The sequence below is a fragment of the Corvus moneduloides genome, chromosome 1, assembly GCF_009650955.1.
Source record: "Corvus moneduloides isolate bCorMon1 chromosome 1, bCorMon1.pri, whole genome shotgun sequence".
NCBI classification, from domain to species: domain Eukaryota; kingdom Metazoa; phylum Chordata; class Aves; order Passeriformes; family Corvidae; genus Corvus; species Corvus moneduloides.
Window position 1 is genome coordinate 147,855,492 of NC_045476.1, and position 23,205 is coordinate 147,878,696.

The 23,205-nt window shown below is 36.6% G+C and overlaps 1 protein-coding gene across 2 annotated transcripts in view; it reads right to left on the bottom strand.

Annotated features, from left to right (window-relative positions):
- Positions 1–3,673: 3,673 nt before the first annotated feature.
- NUDCD1 (NudC domain containing 1) overlaps positions 3,674–23,205 on the bottom strand; it is a 38,720-nt gene continuing 19,188 nt past the window's right edge. For both annotated transcript variants that reach the window (XM_032131621.1, XM_032131624.1), the window contains exons 3-10: positions 21,892–22,077; positions 19,972–20,152; positions 16,682–16,867; positions 14,474–14,681; positions 12,280–12,424; positions 10,843–10,968; positions 8,631–8,790; positions 3,674–7,402 (exon numbers count right to left, since the gene is read on the bottom strand). In XM_032131621.1, coding sequence (XP_031987512.1) covers positions 7,110–7,402; positions 8,631–8,790; positions 10,843–10,968; positions 12,280–12,424; positions 14,474–14,681; positions 16,682–16,867; positions 19,972–20,152; positions 21,892–22,077 — 1,485 coding nt within the window. In that variant the 3' untranslated portion in view covers positions 3,674–7,109. The remainder of the gene's footprint in view (positions 7,403–8,630; positions 8,791–10,842; positions 10,969–12,279; positions 12,425–14,473; positions 14,682–16,681; positions 16,868–19,971; positions 20,153–21,891; positions 22,078–23,205) is intronic.

Genomic DNA, 23,205 nt, shown 5'->3' on the forward strand with positions numbered 1-23,205 from the left:
TGTTCTCATATGTGTGCCTACAAATCTGTGAATAATTCCACCAGAAAATGTGAGTTGTGGGAATTCATTAATTGTAAACATTAATTAACTTGAAGTCAAAACCATGTAACTGATTTGTCATGGTATAAATCACATCTGAAATAGAAATATATCTTCAAGCATCTACTGTATGCTCTTTCCTTCCACAGTACATACTGCAGCAAATTAATTTATTTCTGCTATCATAGGAAACAGACAATAGAAAATAATTTGTGATTGCAGGTAAGTGAGAAAGAGCACCAAACTGTGTCGATACGTCAGATGGGTTCATACAGTGAAATGTTGTGCTCACAGCTCCCTGTTTGTGCACCTGAACCTTCCAGTATGTTGAATTGCCTGGACCTCAGAGAATGCAGCCATGCAAATAGACACAGTGAACCTATTAAAATAACCTGACTTCACTTTTCCTCACTTCCTAATGGAACAGCTGGCAGTCTAACCAAGTTGCATGCTAATTTGTCCCTGAAACACAACTGTATCAGTGACAGATATCCTGCTGTCCCCACGGCATTAAGAGACATGAGGTTTAAACTTTGAGGATATTGCATCTGTTCTTTATAGCACAGGAAAAGTTTTCTAAGAGCAGAAAGAAAAACAATATTGGTGTACTTCTCAGAAAAAAAAAAGTGAAACAATAAAGCAGCCTGAGTTTTAGGTGTTTTGGGGTTTTTTTGTGTTTCTTTGTTTGTTTGGGTTTGGGTTTTTTTTGTGGGATTTTTTTCTTCATTTGTTTTATGTGAAAAGGCAGATTTTATCAGATGTCACATTGGATGCAAAGAGACTCAACTGTGTTGCTAACAGTAGTCAATTCTTATAGCTTATAACTATTAATTATAGAACTATTAATTATATAACTATTAACTGAATTTTTCAGACTGCAGCAACCACCAGGTAAGAAACAGGACAAAAGGAGTGACTCCAGCCAATCACACCAATACCTATGCAGTTTTACTCATGAGTTACCCTTGCCACATACAAAGAAAATGGCAACAGAGGAGGTCTTGGTAACAAAAAAGTTCTCTTTCTGATTGATCCAGCTGCTTTGAATGGAGTATTGCATATATCCGTAGATTTTAAAAGGGAGCCTGTGTATGTTTATCTTGCTTAAGCAAGCTTATTCACCTGTGAAGACAGGCAGAGAGTGTTCAGCCCAGAGAAGAGATGGCTCCAGGGGGACCTTAGAGCACCTTCCAATACCTAAAGGAAGCCTATGAGAGAGTCAGAGAGGCACTTTTGACAAGGGCGTGCAGTGATAGAACAGGCGGTAAGGTAATTAAACTGAAAGAGGCAGGTTTAGATTAGAAATTCTTTACTGTGAGGATGGTGAGGCACCGGAACAAGTTGCACAGAGAAGCTGTGGATCTTCCGTCCCTAGAAGTGTTCAAGGCAGGTTGGATAAAGCTCTGAGCAACTTGGTCCAGTGAAAGGTGCCCCTGCTCGTGGCAGGAGTGTTGTGACTAGATGATCCTTAAGGTCCTTTCTAATTCAAACCATTCTATGATTCATGATTCTTTCTGCACAGATTCCCATGTTTTTACTCTTTTTAGAATCTGACATTGCAACTCACAAAAATGTCTTCAAAGCATCTGTTTTTATTTCTGCTCAGATGGTCACCAGCCCTTGATCAAATCAAGAGCTTGAGTTCCTGGTCTCTTTATGACTGGATGTATCCATCTTGTACCTCATGCCCATATTTTAGATACCCCATACACAAGCATAATTCAGTTATTCAGCAAATTCCCATAAATTGCTCAACCTCGTATTACCATAATGTATTCTGTATTTATTAAAGAGGACACATGCAAAGGGGAGAATGAATAACTTTAAAGAGAAAAATCATTAAAAGCCAATCAGTTGCAATTTCAATGCTGAAAGTGCCTGAATTAGTATTCAGTAGGTCTTATTTCTTTTCCCTCTAAACCTCACTTGTTCTGATAAAAATAAATGCTTATTGCTTCTGCATCAATTCTGTCAACTTGCGGCATCTATTCAATACTTGGCCTCTGACCTGTTTAAGTTTGGGTAAAATGAAATACTGAGCTATCTCCTATTTAATCCTCAGCAGAGGAAAACACCACAGGAGTCATGACTGATGTTTTCACATAAAGCAGTTATCATGACATTACAGCATGCATATGGCAGACTCATGAACATGTTAATAAAGAATCCAAGCTTTGCTGTCAATAAAGTTAAAAGATTCTCCTCTCCAAAAGCCACCCCACCCTCCCCAGTACCTCAAGGCAGTATGAATACATACAGGTGTGTGCATATATAGATGAAAATATAAATGTACACACACAAGTCCTGCATATTCAGAATATAGCTAACGCATTAATACATGTATTAGTGGAATACACCACTAGAAAGTGTATATTCATCACAGCGTAATGAAAGTCACGTTCTAAAATGATTCATTTTTTAGGATTTGCTTTTCTGTGTTTTTTCTTGACAATTCCTTGCAACTGCCATTAGAATGCAAAAATGCACTGGAATGGTTTGTAAAGGATACTTTGCATAGAGTATTAGATTGGTAAGTATTTTCCAGGTCTGCATCTTAAACTGTTAATTATATCTATTTTAATTGATACCCAGCTACCACTTCATGATAAACATCTTTGTGTAAAGAAAGTTTTTCAGAAGTAGCTTAAACCTTTTATAAATGAAAAAATATTACTCCAGCAAACACTTCTCCAAGCCAAAGGGACTATACCCTGAGTTTGAAATGATTGCAACAGTCTTGACCAAAAGGCTTGCTTGATGCTTGGCTCTTCCACCTCAAAGATGTCAAGTTATCTTTAGACCTTGCTGATTTTTATCCATAACACAAATGACAATGTATTGCATGGGGAAGAGGGGAAACAAATCCCACCAGATTTCCAGAAATGTGTTACAAATGGCTCATAGGACTGATGGCACAAAATTTTAAACCAGAATTTTTATTACATGCTAATATGTGATTGACTGCAGGCTTCAAGTTCATCTAATGTGCATAATGAGAACAGAAAACATAACCTGACAGAAGGCAAGGAAATTAAAAAGTTCTAGTGGCCCATTATTGAAACAAAGCACAAAAAACTGAAATAAAAGCTTTAAACTAGTTACTCACACAGGATCTGTTGTTTCATTAATGAAGAGCCACTTTATGACAAAGGGCATATATACAGACCAAATCCTTCCTCTTTTCCTTCACTTTCCTGCGAAAAAGCACCCACGTTGAGGTAGCGGGAGAGGAAGGAAGGACAGACTCTCTCTCTTCCATCTAGAAGGGCTTGCCCAGACCATTCGGGTTTTGTACATAAAGAAGACACAGGATAAGAGGCACAGTGTGTGCACTTTAACACAAGAACACAGCTGAATACTTATCAACTCCCTCCAGTAACTACCTCTGTACATTTGTGTGTTGGCAGACATGGAACATTAGTAAGGCTGTACAGGGGATTTCACAGAGATAAACCAGGAGTGCAATAGTGCAACAGCCCTGGCTCTGCAGCACAGACACCTGTTAGAACTCTGTCCTAGCAGACAGCTCCTTAACACAAGTCTTATTTTAAGTAATTTCTTATTTCTATTTTTCTATTTTATTTCAGTAGCATAGGAAGGACACACATTTGAAATTAACATAAATCCTTTAAAATAATTTTTAAATTTTAACTTTTTTTTCTGTTTATTTAAACTTGCAGAAGAATACATGATGCATTCCAAACATGCAGCCAAGGAAAACACTGAAAAAGAATAATAAAATCTAGTAATGCAGTAACAGCCAAATAAGCCTGTAATGGCCAAATATTTTCTCAGAAATTCTGTAAACAGATTGTGATTGGGATGTCTCAGGAAGAACTGTCTGAAAAAATAAGATTTCAAGAAACAAAATCCTAGAAAAATTGAAGCATGGTTGTTAGAAAACCATCTCTTTAAAATATCCACATTTTATACTTTGTATAAGCCTATTTAAGATAATCTGAACAAATGAGCCTTAAGAGTAATTGAACACAGAAATGGAAATGCTCATAGGGAGTGTCTCCTGGTGGCTTGCAGCCATTTAATTATTATAGAATGGTTTGGGTTGAAAGGGACCTTAAAGATCATCTAGTTCCAACCCCACTGCCATGGGCAAGGACACCTTGCACTAGACCAAGTTGCTCAAAGCCCCATCCAGCCTGGTGCTGAACACTTCGAGGGGCAGGGCATCCACAACTTCTCTGGGCAACTTGGTCCAGTCCCTCACCACTCACACAGTAAAGAATTTCCTCCAGTATCTAATCTAATCTAATCTAATCTAATCTACTCTCTTTCAGTTTAAAGCCATTATCTCTAGTCCTATCACTACATGCCCTTGTCCAAAACCCCTCTCCACCACTATTGCAGGCCCCTTTTAGGTACTAAGAGGCTGCTCTACAATCTCCCCAGAGCCTTCTCTTTCCCAGGCTGAATAACTCCAACTCTCTCAGCCTGTTGTCACAGACAAGGTGCTCCAACCCACTGATAATCTTTGTGCCCCTCCTCTGGACTTGCTCCAACTGGTCCATGTCTCTCTTATGTTGCGGTCCTCAGATCTGGATGCATTTCTGCAGGTGGGGTCTCACCAGAGCAGAGCAGAGGGGCAGAATCTCTCTGGACCTGCAGGCTGTGCTTCACATGATGCAGCCCAGGACATCTTTGGCTTTGTGGGCTGCCAGTGCACATTGCTGGGCCATGTCCAGCCTCTCATCCACCAGCACTCCCAAGTCCTTTTCTCCAGGGCAGCTCAGTCCATTCTCTGCCCAGCCTCCTTTTGTGCTTGGGATTGCCCTTCCTCGGGTGCATAGTAGCTTGCTGTGCAGATTCCTCAAGGTAATAATTTAAATAATAAAATATCCTTGATTCTCATAGAAGCAAAATAAGAGAGAGACTACTTGATACGTTGTTCCTGGTAACCATGATTACAGATGAGTAACATGGAAAAAAGGATGAACCTTTTCCCCGTGTTCAGTTATTTCCAGATGCAAACAAGAACTCTCTTGAAACAGACACACATTTGGAATGTGAGTTCTAGTCTTTGCATATTGTAATACCTTTGAAGAGGTAACCATTTTACTTGACTTTGTTCCCTCCGTGCCAGGAGATAGCAGAGCATGTTTCCAGACACGTAACTCACAGCAAGAAGAATTTGACAAAGAACAGCTGAAATTCTCATCTATATTGAAGCTACCTGCAGTAGACCAGAGGTGAAAAAAGCATGTTGACTATGATTCTTTTGCTCTTTCATTCCTCCATTTCCCAAATATTACATGTTCTTAACTCTGTGTTGCCAAAGATTAAACCTCAGGTTACTAAGTAATATTCATGTACATTGAAAAGCACTTAATTTATGCTCCAAAGCAATAAACTATATAAAATCTTTTCTATAGGGCCTCTGAAGGAATTCTACCATCTTGCTTGACGCTATTGGCCAACAATAAAATTTAGATGCAAAACTGTCATGCAACAGTAATACATTCACTGAGTCTTCTCAAAAAGCATTTTCAAGACAGTTTTGAAAGGACAGAATGAAAAGAGGTTTACAAATCCAGTATGTTTTAACTCGCCCAGGTAAAAGAAAAGAAAAGCTTTTCAATATTGGATATACAATACAATCCTGCTGTAAGGAGAAGGAAAATCAGGTTCCTTGAAAGGCTTCTGCATTTGGAGGGTTTTTGCACGCCACAATTGCTTGCCTCCCTCTTGTTATTTAATCAGTTCACTGATACAAATCCGGAGAATTTCCAGGACAGTCAAAACAATCACAACTAAAGAAACACTTATTCTTCTCTCAACAGATTCTTAGAGTTCTGAAATAATATTGGTAGGGAGATGCAAACTAAAAGGCTGCTTGTATTTGTGTCTCAGTACTTTGGTACCACAGATGACAGCAGGTTTCCTGCCAGTACACAACATATTAGGCATTCTTTGCTACGGATCTGTAAGCCAACTACGAAAAAAGCCTAACCCAGGGTGAAGCTGTCACAACTGACTCTTTGGTTTAAATGTATTCACAATGCCAATTTATAGTAAGAAACAAAAATCTTCAGATACAACTACTCAACTCAATTAACCATACCAGTTTGTTACACCAAAGCATCCTCATTGCCCTGAGTACTCTCACATTGCAAATACACCATGTTTTGACTTGTGCATCATAGACAGAACAGTTAAGTGACAATGCAGCATTTACAGTGGCATCTGAGGAAGAAGCAGCACCTCTGAGTTTCCCATCCCACGTTAGAACACTGGTGCTTTTTCTGTCAGCCATTTTCTCATTGTAAATGAGTCACTTGAAATGAAGTATAAAGTCAAATGAAAATGGCACAACTGAGAGTATAACAAGACCTTAACTAATAGCACTCGATGTATCATTGCCAGCTATACATTGACCCTTACTTTGCTTCTGGAAAAGGTACTAAAGTGTATTCTAGAATTGTGAACAGATTTTACAGCAAGGATAAATAAATATCCAAACCAATAATCTAATATGTGCATAAACAATAAAACTGCTCCATTTAATTACCTGTAGAAGAAACATAATAACCCATTCATTTCACTCACATTTCACTCAAAACTACTGAATGTCAAAATATCAAATCAGTTTTTTGGTTAACAGTATTTGAACTGGAGATTTTTTTCTTTATGATACATTCTACTTTGCATATCATATGCTTGTAACTCTTTATCTGACTATTTTTTTCAGAGGTAAACAGTGGCATTTAAAAACAGAAGTGAATTCTCAAAACTCAGAAGTACGGAGAATAAAGTCATTTGGAAAAAGCAATGCATTAATCTATTCACCTATGCAATAGCAGCCTCTGACAATTACTTTGACAAAGATGTTAATGCAGAAGACATTTTTCCATAGCTCTGAAAAAGCTTACTTCCATGGCAGCAAAGTCAAAAAACTCTCAATTTCTTACAGAAAAATTCTAATGAAGAAATTTGATTCCCCTGTAAAACATCCCCTTTTTGATTTTCAGCAAATTGTACTGAACTCATCAGATTGTCTACCTAACCAGTTCTATAACAAATTGTTAACACAAACTACAGCAGAGCACACTGAATAATTAATTTCCAGAGTTCACCTTTATTAAAAACAAGGTTTTTGTTGTGAGAACAAATAATCTCTCACTCGTAGCTTGAAAGCCTAAGATAGGATCATTGGCTTCCAGGGTTGCTACCAGCTGCTTAGCAACCTGCCCTACTTGTCTTCCTTCCTTCCTGTTGTAGAGAACTGTGGCCAGAGGAGTCGGCTGGCGATAGATGAAAACTCGTCGCAAGCACTCGCAAAGAGCAGCGTAGGAGTAATCTGGAGCACAAGCCATGAACTTCTTGTCTTGTTTCGATGCTTGGACATAACCTATACAGTCCAAAACCGAGTAGATGGGATAAGTAATATATATGTGTTTCAACAGAACTTTAACTGGCTGATAAAAACCCAAGCTTAACTTAAAAAATAATACTCAATTTGTAAAAACAAACAACAACAAAACAAAACAAAAAAACCCAACAAAACCAAAAAAACTCCCACAAACAAACCACCAAACCATTCTTATTACATAAGCCAGTACTTTCTGAAGGAATGCATTAACCAGTTTAATCAGTTTAATACCAATATACAATTCTCGTGTACCTCATCTTAACTGGTGTTTTGGATACATATGTATAGCAAGATACTCTTCCCACATCTGGCTCCTCTCTGCCTCACCAGGTCTTTCATTTTCTCAGCAGGATCATAAGGCACAGACATGGTCCATATGGGCAATCTTGGCCCAATATTAGCAGTCTAAGCAGAATAGATCTCTTCTCTCTCCTCATTTCCCAGTGGGCAATTAATTACATTTAAAAATGAAGATTTCTGAGTCTACCTAATCTTGAGCAGACACTTAAAACTTGTCTTCTGTTTAGAAATGACTAAAAAAAAAGAGGTTTTTTTTAACACATTTTAATTTCTGTTACTATTCACTCAGAAGGAAAAAAAGCCTCCGTTTTCCACTGTCATTACAGGACTCCAGTAGCAAACAGATTAATTTCAGACTGATTTCCTTTCACACTTCTGAAAAGAGAATTGAGATACAATCTTTTCAAAGTGATCTACCATCTTTCTGAAAGGTTATTTGCTTCACTTCCATTGAACAATGCATGCCAATGGTTATCACATGGGACAAGAAGACAGGAAAAATCTAAAGGTGACTTATTGAAACACCTTACCATAAGATTACATAGACCTAGACATATAATCAATTAACTGCAGCTATTGCCCCGACAATGTCTGTGAGAGTGTTAAGGTGGTGATTATGCTTTTCAGTCTAACTCAAGGTCACTCAGCCAAGGAACTCTCCTTTTTACTGTGCAGTACTGTGCTTACATCCTATACATGGTCTGAAAAGGCTTGTTTTCATCCCAGGGCATAAACATTTTATTTCTATGTTCTCTTATTTCTAAAATTAAGCTACCATGCCGCTATCAACAGAATTATAATAACTTTCAATTCAGACTTAAGTAAGTGAAATATCAACATATGCCATAGCAGAAGTATTCAGATAGAAAAGTCTCAGAGGTGTGTGACACAGAAGTTAATTTCTTACCTAAAGCATTAAAAGTTGCAATGTGTTCCCACATATTCTCTGGTTGGTCAGAGTGAGGCTGCCAGAGAAGAGCATCAACATCATGCCTCAGGCAGAAGCATGGCATTTCTCTGGGATTCACAACAACTGAGAAAAGATACTGGTTGCTTCCAAGATTAATCTGAAAACAAAACAAATACAAAACATTGATTCAAAGCATAAATAGCAGATTCTGTTATACATACTGCCAAAGTTAGATGATCAACAGTTTTGTGTTTGTTAGTTGACAAAATGTTTGAATACATTATGCTGCATCCCACCAATCAACAGCTCAATACACCACAGGTGCCTTACGCATTTCAAGGAGATGCAATTAAGTTTGTTAGAGTAATATTTAGAGAAACATTATGTCCGCTGCACCAGCAAATGGGAATGAGTTTTGTGCAAAAATGGTTTTCTAGGACAGATCTAACCTACAACTTTTGATGTTAAGAAAAGATGCTTTCTAAGTAATCACATCTGCTTTTCTGCAGGGCTAACAGAGAAGGAAATACTGTCCCTCTCAGGTAAAAGCTGCCAAGCACTGAAACAAGCATTAATTAGAATACTGAAATTATGAAATGTCAACATTTTTTAATTTACTCACAATCAAGTAATTACTAAATTTCAGATGAGCACACTTGTCAATAAAAATGTTTGTAGGAGTTTTGGGTAAAAAGCTGGACCAGCCACAGTTCTGAAGGAAAAGGCCTTGTAATTGCTAACAAGAAACCCCAAACAACATGAAAGAAGAACTAAATCAAAGTGAAAATACATTCCTGTACGCTGAAAAATAAACTGAAATACTCATATTACTACATACTTCAACAAGGACCAAACCCACAAGCTCCCACAGAAGAGGCTGAAATTAGTATTTCCTACCCACAGTTACTGTCCTTTGACCATAACGCTTTCAACACATTAGCCTCTGAATTACTTTTATGCCACCCACTTTAAGAACTCTTTACAAGAACCCTGGAGTTCAAACTTGCTCCACAATGTCTTGCTGCCTGCTAGAAAGCAGCCTTTCTTGATCTTATGTTCCTCCTGATTGTCAACACTACTGTCGATGCCACAGACATCAGTTTTGTTTCTGTGTGAGAACTGTGGACTGAGTCTTATGCAAAAAGTGGGAAAGTTAATGGTGTAAATTTTGTATGTAAGAGTGCAGTAGAAGTTGTGTTACAGCTCAGAGATTCCTATGTGGGATAAAGCTGCTGGGGGTGAAGCTCAATCAGGTATTACACTTTTGCCTTATCATCTCACTGATTGCTTTAAGCAATGCAGCTTTCCCAGTTAACAACCAAAAGAAAATGTCTGGGAGACTTTGGCCAGTGCATCAGGCTTAGATACCATCTGTCTAACTCATTCAAGGCCAAAGAAACCATTTTCAACATGTCTGGTCTTGAATGTGTGTAATGTCTCTGGGGCACAAACTTCTTACCCTTCAGTGCGAGAAGCAGCAGTTTAAGCTGAGTTATTTAGAACTTTATCCGGTCTGGTCTTGAAAATCTCAAGGACAGAGGTTGCACAACTTACTAGGCAACCCAAACTGTGCTACAACCATGACGTAGTTATTGCTTTCATCCAGTTTTAATCTCTTGTTTCTATTGCTAGAAACATCTTCAATTAATCTGTAAGGTTTTCACAGGATTTTGTTGTTTCCAACTCTAGCAACAGACCAGATGAAATCCTGACTTAATGTTAGTCAGGGTTCCTTACAGCCCAGATCAAGCCCAATATTGAAGCAGTTTCCCCCAGTCTGTTATTTTCAGTGCGATTGATAAGAAGTATTATAAAGTCATCTATGCTCCAGCTTCTTAGTAAAAAAGGTCAGGTTTCTACCAGGCTGTCTGAAAAATTACTGAGGAAAATGCAAACTAAGTCATCTAAAGAATTTTATGCCACTGAAAAAGATCCTTTTCTTACAATTATTGTGATATAACTTTGGCTTTTCAAATGGCTCACTTGTATATGTATTTTTTTAATCAGAACAAAAGGAACTTTGCTTTTATATTAAAATGACATTGAAGGACGCATATGGGTTGACAATTACTGTTGCTACTGTGATTTGATATTATGTGAGAAATTTATGTGATTTCAATAGTCTACAGGTTTTTGTACCAATAATAGAAGTCAAATTCCAAATTAAACAATGTTTTGAAGTACTTCTGTAGTAATTTGCAGTACTTACTATATGAGTGACTTTCAAGGTATCGCCATCAAATCTGCACAAGCTTGCACCATCTTCAAGAAAAGCATCACATTCTTCTAATTCTTGAGCATTACAAGGTGGGTTTTCCTTTTCAGGGTTTGGATTCTGAAAAAAAGAATGAACTACACTGAAAATTTAAACTACTGAAAAAAATATATATGAATCTTTTTTATAACAAAAAAAAAATTGAACATGAAGAATCATTTGTATATCCATACATACTGAAAGATTAAGCTATTATGTACTTACTCAAAATTAATAGAATGATTTCTGCTGTGGAGGACAGCATGAGTGGTAGGTACAATAAAATCAATTTCAGTTTGAGGAAAGGTATATAAGCCTACTAAACCACGGACAATAAATTTCCTTCTTTAAGTAGCAAAAGTATACAACCCTGAAAACATATGCACATTTAGTAAATGTACATCAGCGAAAGCTTGTTTCAGCCTGCCATCAGAAATGCTATTAAAAAAATGTATTAATTCATTTTGTAAGCAGCTCTAAATACATGACATATTTTAGTTTTGCTAATAATAATTTTAATTTATTAAAATCTATTTAAAATTAATGAAAACTAATGATTAAAAAATCCTCACTTTAAGCTCAGTGTGAGGTACAGAAGAAAAGTAATTTGAAGTTCCAAATAAATCTATGGTCAAAAGATATACTACAATATATTGCTCACAAATGCTGGGGGAGAGACAAGGGAAATCAATCTGGAGTACTAAATAGAATTTCTTTTAATAACACTTTTCAGCCTTATTAAAAGCAAGTAACAATCGAAACCTAATATATCAAAATCCACAACGAGTCACACTTCACAAGTTTCAGATGAGATGCCATTTTCTAATTAAACCAAGTATCAAGCAAATAGCAGCTAAAAATTACATTTTACTTCAAGCAGACTTCCTGTACAACAATAATTCCAGGAAGTTCATGAGTCATGTTTATAGCTTCCTAAATTTTCCTTTTAAACATGTCATTTACACTCACAGTCTGTAGGTCAAGTACAGCACCCCTAGGAAGACAGTATAAAAGTTTTGCTAACCTATTGATAAACAAGAATCAGACATCTTTCAAAATCATTTAAATTAATTGCTTTAAAACAAACTGCCACATCCTAAACAGGAGGAACAAAGTTTATTTTCAATGTTAAATCAGGCTTCTGTTTGGTGCACAGACACCATCATATAAGTTAAATTCTGTCCCCCTTGAAGATGATTTTACTGTTCAAAGCACATTCACAGCTCTAGTGCCATTAGTTTGTTAACAGTTTCGATTAAAAATGAATGTAGTTAGGACTCTAAGTAGTGAATGAATTGATGAGCTGGGTCAATGCAGTGCAAATTGAATTATCAAGAAAAGACAACGTGCAAAAGTACAAGAATTTTAAATGTTTGGTTCTCAACTCTTTACCATTACTTCAGAGGTAAGATGCATCAGGCTTTCAGATATTTCGGAGCACTGGGAAGAGTCCATAACAAATTCCCCTCTTGTGTCACCGATGATTAGCTCTGGCCACCGGGATCCCTCATTTTTCTTAATCAGAGAAATTTCCAGACTAAAATGCAAAGACAGGACAAAGAATAGCACATGAAAACACAACATCCATTTGTCAGATTAGTCAAAAAGCTCTAAATGTAGATAAGAGCACTTCTCTTCACACTGAACTAATAATGAAAATCACATAACAGAAACCATTAGCATTCAAATTATAAAATAAACTATTCTAACAAAATATATCCTAAAGAAAAACAGGCCAAGTATGGGATTTCTATTAGCCTAACCACAAACCTCAGGGTTTTGAATGCAAGTGCAGTTTACCCTGAAGCAGTCTCATTAAAATATTTCAAATATGGCAGCAAAATCACTTGTAAAGTAATCTATTCAAAGACTGACAGAAGTTTACTATAGAGGTTTATTTGGAACATAAGTACTTAAGTGTGCTTTTTTACCTCTATATGACATCTGGGACAAAAATATTGGTATTTTATAGACCTCAGAAATACTACAACAGTTAATTATCTATACTGTCTATCTAAAATCTTATCTCACAAGAGATAAGATTTCTGTAACATGTAAAAAAAAAAAACCCAACAACTACAAAAATGAGAACCCAGTATAATCACTAAACTGTTAGGAATAACTAATCAAGTAAACAAAAAATAAGACACAGCCTGATGCACCAACATAGTAATTCCATTTAAATACTGTGTTGGACAAACACATAGATAATGATAAAACTGAAGTCAGTTTCATTATACTCGCTTTTTAGATACACTTCTAGGGTCTCCAGCAATGACAGCTGTAGTATACCTGACAGAACACCCTCTAAGTTGCTGCACCATAGCAGCAACTATTCAGTAAACTCTGAATCAGTTTCCAAAGCAATTACACTGGTATTAGGAATAGCATACTTTTACAGAAGATGTTTGGAGAAAGTTTTAGACTTCTAATCAATCAATTTATAGCAGAGCTGCAGCAGGAACATTAAGAACTGAGTGCAACTTATCACACTGAAACATGGAATTACTCTTTCTCATTAAAATAGAAACCTGAGATTCATGCAGTAACACTCGCTTGAATGAGTAATTAAAAAATCAAGTTATTCAGATAAGTTATTTTTCAGCATGATACCTAATAACCAACAACCCCACACATTTTAATCACAGTCGAATTTTAATATACAGTAATAGTATAATCTATATAAAAACATTAGTCCCTCTAATTTTTTTTGAGAATTACTATCCTTTACAGTTAACCTTTTGGAAACTGCAAAAAGCCAACTTTATCACAACTCAAGGGGTAGCCTTTGTTTTAGATAAACAGCTATCAGCTGTTGAGTGGACCACCTGGTGGTGTACATGTTTCTTCTAGAGTTCATTAAAGAGTATAAGTATCTCTGAGATAACCAGGCCAGCATGGCTAAGTGGATATACAGCTCAGCCCTCACAAAAGAAAAACCTGACTGTCTTCGGGAACGCTGAATTATTTTTTTGCACCCTCTTCATTCCTTCATACTTTTATTTCAGAATGAAAAAAACCCCTAAAGTTTACCTCTCAAATAAAAGCACAAACATTTCTATTTGAGATCTACAGCATTTTAAGTGCACCCAGATTAATTTTCTATAAGGCACATCATATATAACGGATTAGGAAAATATAATAAGAATTTATAAATCAAACCTAAAGAATTGCTGTTGTATTATTACCAAAATGCTTGTTTGTGGAAAGTTGAAGAGAAATTATCAATACAAACAACAAGGTACATTCAGACAAATCAATCCTGAAATATAGTGAAAAAAATAATTGTTGAACCAATTAAGTTTACTCTTCTTACAAATCTATGTTTAACATTTTGATACCTGCGTGGGTTTTTTTCCTGGCAAATAACTGCAAAAGGAAGGGATTACTTTCACAAGTAGATAAAGAAGCAGTACGGAGACAGCAAAAGCCAGTGAACTGTTTTCAGGAGAGGAGACATTCTTGCAAGAAGGGAAATGTGGTGTAGCATTAAATGAGATCATCCCAGAAGGGCCAGAAGTCAGATATGGTGTATGCTTTTAAATCATTTCCTATCAATAGGAAAACTAAAAAATATATACAATACCTTTTGTCCTCTCTAATTATCCATGTGCAGCTTTCATGGTCCACAGATGAATAGAGTTTTCCTTCCATTAAAGGAGGCTGGTCTTTCAGCATAACACATATATTATCAGGGGAAAAATGTATTTTTATGTCATCTTTAGTGATGTCTTGAGGCAGGTGAACTGTTACTGTCACATCATCTTCAGTCTGCTGCCAGTAGTAGAGAGGGTCTACAATTGGAAACATGCAGGAAAATACAGACTAGATTACAAGTATTTCTGGATTCCACAGCATGCAATGCTGGGACATATGGAATTTTGTGAAAGACACTGCGTTTTTGAAAGAGTAGAAATTAACTTTTACTGTGATCAATTTACACAAAATACATTCTGATCATAAAATGGAGAAACACCTTAACAATCATTTGTGTCCCTCATTTGGAAAGTAATTTATATTCATGTCTGTACTCAAATATGCTGATAGTTATACAGTGGGCATTAACTGTTACTCTTAAGTTTAGTGTAGCATTATGAAACTGGAACCCAAAATGTACTTAAATACAATGAAACATTAATGATTAATAATTTGGTTGAAGAGACATCAGGTGAAGTATACTGACTGATGCTAGAACTATATGCCATTCAGAGATATGAACACTTTTTTCTTATATATTGTCCCAAAAGCGACATTGACTACTCAATAGAAATGATTTTATAAGAAGAAGTAGTCTTCATCTGCCTCAGCTAATAGAGATGAAATAAAACTGCTTGCCCAGAGGTAGTGATTGGCTTTTTCTACTGTGTCTAGAATCTGTCTGATTATTAAACTGCTAGAAGAAAAGGCCTTTTAAGATAAATTTTAATACAAAAGGAATATTATGACAGCATGAGTGGGTAATGCACCGTTGGTCACAGAAAATACAAATACAGATGAATACATTTTCTAAAAAACATCTTGTACAAGTTACCTCCCTGTTTTGAGAAAAAGTGAAGTATGGGTTCCCCGTGAAAGCTCTCAAGTCATCACAACCCAACCCAAGATTCCACTGATCAAAGCTTCATACCAGCAACTGTGACTCGGGAAGGACTCTTGTACTATTGCCCTTTGCCCCAACTGCCCTGGTTGCAATGCAGTCAACAGGTGCTACAATTATACTTCCCCAGAAACTACTACCATCTGAGACTTGGCAGCCTTCAAAATTCTAAACACTGACACAAACTGTATCTGATATTAAAAGCCCATTATGCCTGCAATTTTATATAACAGTGCAACTAAAATTAGAGCCTACATTAGGTTTAGCAAACCTAATGTAAAAGGCAACTGCATAGACACTGCATTATGGTGCTCAGTGCACTGAACTCCTTTGCCTCAAGGTTTATGTGTACAGACTGTTCTTAAAATTACAAGTACAGCATCACAGTTGTCACAGTGTTTAACACTGTTAAATTCCAGAAATTTGATCCTTTCATATTGTTTTTCAAATAGGTTTTCATACTATTGACAAAGATTGTGCTAGTATCCTTCAGTCAGGATTTGTTCATTAACCAATACCTGATAGGCAGAAGCAAAAATAAAATATGAAATGATCCAACATAATTACATAAACATACATATTATGGAGCTCAGTGATACTTAAGAATAAACAACTCTATTAACACATTTTTACATACTTAGTATTGTTTTGAGTGCAAAGAAAAACAAGTATGAATGCCTTCTGTGGAAGTTACTACTTTTTCTAAACTCCTTTCCCACTGGACAAAAGAGAATCTTTTACAGGAATCTCATTCTTCAAAAGAAAAATATTTTTTAAAATAATTATTTAGATTTTAGAAAGGCAGGAATAAATTACATAACAGAAAGCTATCTGATGAACAACAATTTGGGGAGGTCAATGCCCCCACTACCATCTAGGAAGACTGGCTTCTTAATTTGACTACTTCAGACAGACACCTAAATTTAGGTGTTAGCAATCCAATACCAAAAAACTTATAGGTCTTTTTGCAAAACATCGTTTAAGTGTCTCCTATCCAAAAAAGAGGTCCTAATATAGGTTTATGCACAATACAACTTCCAACAGTAAAGGGAAACAAACAAACGAAAGTCAATCTGTCCAGAACATAAATACTAAAACATTTATTCCTAGAGTTCCCAAACAAATGCTAAACTAACAAGGCATGTTCTAAACCAAAGAAGAGAGCAGCCTATCATAACCTGTCAGACTAAGTCTTACCTTTCTTTTCATTTGATACTTTTGCATCATCATTTTCTTCTAATTTGTCACTTTCATTTTGCATAAATGTGAATGGTTTGTGGGAAACAATCATTAGACCATCCCCACTTGGCTCTATTGCTGCATAATGGGGGACTGATTTTCCTTGCAAAACTCTCCTTTTAACAATTTCATATCTTTGATCACCTATAAAATAAAATTTTTAAAAAGTCATGATATATTTCTAAAAGACAAATTATTATCTAAGGAACACATCACATTTAAAAATACTAAGCAATCCTACCTGTTAAATCACAGTACCATGGTTTTCCAATGTGTTATACTGGATTAATCTAAGATTGCCTTTTATTCTTATGATGTCTTTGTTGATCACAGCTAGCCCAGCACAGCCTCTGTACATACACTTTTTTTCTTGTAGAGAAGGTCAGAAGAAAGCTAAGCATATCACATTTTCTGAATCTCATAAGGCAGCATGGTGGTTCCTCATTTCAAGCTTTTACAGCAAGTACTCCTAAAAGTTTGGTTAATGAAAGAAAACCAACTTTGAAAGGGTACAGACCTTTGTTACAGTCCTCTGAAGTACCACAGAAGATATGAAAAGACCTAACTACTGCCACCATTCTGATTCATTTCTATGCTTCCATTTTTTTGTTCTTTGGTAACAGAATAGTGGTGGGTGTGATCCCTTTGTCCAGTCTACCAAACAGGGCAGAGATGTCCCAGTTGTTGGTGTCAAGAGATATAACCATGTTTTAAGGCTTTGCTTTGATGAAGCCCCGATTTTGGTAATTTAAGAAATGGCTTGTTCATTAACTACTTACTTCTACTACAGTCTGATTTAATAAACTGCACCCACAGGCACAGTTTCAAGAAAAGTCAAGCAACAGCAATTGACTACTGATGAAAGAGAATGTAAGGTATTGTAATTCCTCAAAACAACTTTTATCTTTGAGACTGGTTCATACATCAGTTTGATTTGTGAGATGCTTGTTTAAATGAAATCAAAATTTATTTCTCTCTTCATAATTAAGGATTGCTTTCAATTTTGTTATTTACATCTCTACTGACAGTAATTTCAAAAATTTTCTGTTCCCTGGAAATGCTGGAGAACTGGAAAGACTTTTTGAAAGATTTTTAAATCCACTTTTATGGATTCCAAGAATATTTGTCATAAGTCATAAAACACACAATGTAAAAAAAATTATGAGAGTGTACAGTATTAAAAAACATAAAAAAATTCTGTGTTGGTGCTCTTATTAAGTAGCAGTCTTCAGTTCTCGACTGGCAGTGTTACTGATTTAGTTTTTCTTCTAAGTTATAACCAGTAATGTTCAGAGGTTTCTTTCTCTTGCTGAGCTGGCCACAAAAGCCTAAGGCAGTTGGTCTCATGTGGCTTTCTCAGAAATATTTCCATCATCCAAGGTTTCAACAGCAGAAAATATAACTAAAGCTACTGAGGGCAACACAGCTGGTGAAGGGCTGGAAAGAATGTCCTACCAAGACTAGATGAGGACTTCAGGCTTGTCTAGTTTGGAGCAAATGAGGCTGAGGGGCAACCTCATTGCTGTCGACAGTCTTCCTAGGGAGGGGAGAGGAAGATGCTGAGCTCTTCTTCTCAGTATCCAGTGACAGGACATGTGGGAATGGTTCAAAGCTGCACCAGATGAGGTTCAGACTGGACATCAGGAAGCACTGTTTTCCTGAGAGGGTGGTTAAACACTGGAACAGGCTTCCTAGAGAGACGGTCAAAGCCCCATCTGTCGGTGTTTAGGAGGCATTTGGACAATGCTCTTAACAACAGGCTTTAACCGGTCAGGCAGCTGGACTAGATGACTGTTGTAGGTCACTTCCAAATGAACTATCCTATCCGATTCGATTCTATTCTATTCTATCCTATCCTATCCTATCCTATCCTATATATGTAGGAGATGGAAGAACATTTGGCTAGTAACATCAAAGTATGCAACCACCTGCTTTAGTTCAACTAGTTAAAGATCTTGTTTCTATCAGTATCGAAATTCTGTTTCCTGGAACATAATGAGCAAGACTATATCACAGTCATTCCAAGAAGGTCTATTAATTTAATCCACACATCTTTAAATCAGACAGTGAAACATGGGGTCTTCCATCCTTTATGTAAATCATGATATTTAATGTACATATATATATGGTCATATTGAATATATAAAGTATCATTTGTCAAACTTTATTAGGATAAAATATTAATTAGTAGGTATTAACATACTAATAAGTTTTCAATGTGTTGCTCTAAAATTAACGGAATAACTTCATACTCTTACGGCAGGAAAACGTAGAATATGCAGTATTTACTTTTCATAAAGGTCTTACAGGTCTACAGGTCTTATATTTATCTCATACTAATTCCAATCCCACTACATCATTAATTGGAAGCTAAAAAAAAAATCAACAAAAAAACATAACCAAAGACTCACATCTAGCTGTACAACATTTTAAAAAATACAACAAGATGCAAGTTAGGAATAGAATCACACACAGAATCACCAGATTGGAAGAGACCTTCAAGATCACTGAGTCCAACCCATGCTCTAACACCACCTCAACTGATCTTTTTTAAACACATCCAGGGATGGTGACTCCACCACCTCCCCAAGCAGACAGTTCCAGTACTTTATCACTCTTTCAGTAAAAGCTTTTTCCTAACATCCAACCTAAATTTCCCTTGGTGCAGCTTAAGACTGTGACCTCTTGTTCTGTCAGCTGCTGCCCGGAGAGAGACCAAGCCTCACCTGACTATAACCACCTCTCAGGTAGTTGCAGAGAGTCATAAGGTCACCTCTGAGTCTTCTTTTCTCCAGGCTACACAACCCCAGCTCACTCAGTTGTTCCTCACGGGGCTTGTGTTCCAAGCCCCTCACCAGCCTTGCTGCCCTCCTTTGAACACGTTCAAGCATCTCAATGTCCTTCCTGAATAGTTCCGTATAATCTCGATTTTGCAAGACCAAGCTAAACAGAAATTGCGTTTCATAACATTCAAGTAAAGTTCTACCTTGTTTTCTAATTATCTTAACCACACAAGTCTAAAACTTTACTTCTTCCTGTTTTTCAAATGTCTGTCAGAATTTAGACTTACAACCAATAACTTGATCTCAAAATGTAAGAAAAAGTTACCTATGTAAAATCTAAGCTGAAGTTTTGTGGAAAAGAACTATCAGAACCTGTGGAAAAGTAACTTCTAAGACAAAGAATAAAAGCATGATTTTTATTTTTTTAAACATTACTCACCAGTAATATAAATGTAAAACACTTACCCTCTTTCTTTTCTGCAATTGTAACCCATTCCAAGGTAACATGAAATCCACTTCCTTTTGTGTCCAGTTCATCTTTTTCTACCCTAAGCAGCAGCACAGCTAGTGAATGTGCATCCGATTTTACAAATGAAACACTGTGTGCCACAATAAATGGACTTCCTAGTTCTTCATTAAACACAATCTAGAAGACAAAAATGTAATAAAAACTCAGTTAAAGCTGGAAGCCTTGCTCTTTTACAGAAAGCAGGGAAGGGTTTCAGTGAATGTCAAATCAGTAACAGTTTGTGTCCCACAAATCTCTGTGCCAATATGAACTCACAAATGTCATACATTTCTGGTTCCTCCTTCTGTGGCTATCAAGCTACTGTACTGAAATGTTTTAAAACATTATTGTTTATATTGAACAATCACTATAAGAGCCCATTAAACAAAGCACAAAGATCCCCAAACCTGTCTGCATTGTGGCTGTTTAGTACTGCAATAAATAGAGGTACAGCAACTGATGAGCATAACAGGGTCCATAAACACTGCCTATCAACTGGGCAAAGAGTCTCACACTCAAGATGAAAATGTAGGCATTTCCCCAAGGCCCTCATTAGTTCTCTAGATACTTCAACATTCTGAAAATCTTTGTAGACCTTGACATGTACAAACAAGAAGACAAAAAGGTCCAAGCCATCACTGCCAGCGTTTAATTATCAAACGTGCCATTATTTAGCTTTGCAAAGAGATCCCATTTTCCTCTTCTAAGAAGTAAGAAACAAAAAGCTATAATGAAATGAAGGAAAATAATATTCATGTTTAGGAGAAGCTAGGGTCAGAAGTTCTTGAATTTTTATTTATGTACATGGATTGGAAAAGTCCATCCAATACTTGGATGTTACTAGGTAGGCAGAACACATAAATATTACTGTCCTATTGAAAGGCTAATAAGCACCACTGTGAATATAAAATGTCATTACTTATGAACTTAAAATTATAAATTTCATTAATTCATGAAAATTATTTATATTCTATGAAAATTATTTCATTAATTTCATACAAAGGACTCCACATCTTATAGCATGAGACATTTGGTACCTATAGCTGGAAGTTTTAATTCTAAAAAACAGGTATTCCAGCTTTTTTCAAAAAGTACTCATTCAGCAAAAACCCATGAAGATAAAAACAAAATGAATCCAAACAACAGGGAAGAAGAAGAAAAGAAATATTATTTGCTAGAAGGTTAACATGTGAAAATGAAAGAACAAATGAAAGAATAAATTACAAAGAATTCAAGATGCAGTGGCTGAATGAGTATAGACTCAATCCAGCTGTTGTTACTGAAACCTGACAAAGTTTGAGGATTTATGGGGTTGTGATATTAACACAACTTTAAACCACTGGGTGCCCCACATACTCAACAAGTCAATTTATATGGCAGCAGATCCTCACATATAAATCTCATATTTTTGTTACACTGACAACTTCAACATAACTTATTTATGTGTCAGCATTCTCACGCACAACAGAATAAAAACCAGTTGGTATTTATTATGAAGCATCTAAAAACAGGATGATCAATTTACTTTACTGAACTCTCAAAAGATGTAGAAAAATGAGCTAATCCATCATGTGGAAATCTTCCACTTCAATATGTACACCTACGTTTCCGCCAGTACTAAAACATCTGTGGTTTCTTGGGAAACTACCCTCTAATAAAGAAAACAGTGCAATATGTGGGCACTTTTTACCAGATTCATCTTTCATAAACAAAGAGGAACTAACCACAGAACATGAGACTCACAATTTCAGGCAGAAACGTAACTTAATTATATTTGTTGTGTCCAAGCAGGATAACGAATACCATTATTAATGCAGTTAACATCACTCTGATAGGGATGTATGTACAACTCCTAAATACGGTATTACAAGACGTACCTCCCACTTTTCAGATGCACTGCTTCCACGCTTGCCTGATTTAATTAAATACAGTCTTCCTGTACCATCAGAAAGGGTAACCCATGTGGAGGATGAGAAATGCATTGAGGCACAAAGGCGGTTATCACATGCAGTCAAGTCTGTAGGTAGCCTGAAAACTTCTCTTGGTTTTTGTAGAGCAGTGTCCTATAAACAAAAAGTCATGAACTAAGACTTCATGAAGTATTTATTAATTTCAGTAAATATTACAGGCAAATTAAGAATAATAAATCTTAGTAGCAATTTACCAGTTTTGAGTGTCATTGAGCATATTTGGGAAAAAGTGGGTAGCAAGCGTAATTCCCACATATGTGGAAAAGGTGGTGCGAATTCATTGAACTGGTTTCTATGAGTGTTTTCTAACTGATATTTCAGCACTTTTATTCTTCAACTTTACAGCAGTAATTATATTGTGTATTAGAAAAGGCTTTTATTTTCCCCTAGCACTCCTATATAATAATCACTTACCTCAAATAATTCTAGTCCCAGTAAAAATGTGGAGACTTAAAAAGAAGTGAAAGCCACAGAATTGTATTCGAACTAGCACATAAAACTCACCTGTAAATTTAAAAGAATTTTAGCTTATTCTGTTGCACAACTGGCAAATACAATTTCTCAGCCTTCCTAGAGTGGTCACTTTATTCAGTAAGTTAAGAGAAGTAAGACCTGTGATTAGCCAGCAAAGAAAAGCTGTGCTAATTCATACCATAATTAAAAATAACTTTTCCATCACATTATTATTATACTATGGAGTTAAATCCAGTTGGCAGCCAGTCACTAATGGTGTTCCCCAGGTCTTAGTATTGGGGCCAGTCCTGTCTAATATTCTTATCCATCATCTGGATGAGGGATGTGAGGGTACCCTCAGTCAGTTTGCAGATGACACCAAATTGGGCAGGATTGTCGATCTGCTGGAGGGCAGGAAGGCTCTGCAGAGGGATCTGGGCAGGCTGGATCAATGGGCCAAGGTCAATTGTATGAGGTTCAATAAGAAAAAGTGCTGGGCCCTGCCCTTGGGTCACAACCACCCCATGCAGCACTCCAGGCTGAGGGCAGAGTGGCTGGAAAGCTGCCCGGTGGGAAAGGACTACGAGTGCTGGTCAACAGTAGCTGAACATGAGCCAGCGTGTGTCCAGGTGGCCAAGAAGGCCAATGGCATCCTGGCCCGTATCAGAAATAGTGTGGTCAGCAAGATTAGAGAAGTGACTGTCCCCCCGTACTGGGCACTGGTGAGGCTGCACCTCAAATCCTGGGTTCAGGTTTGGGCCCCTCACT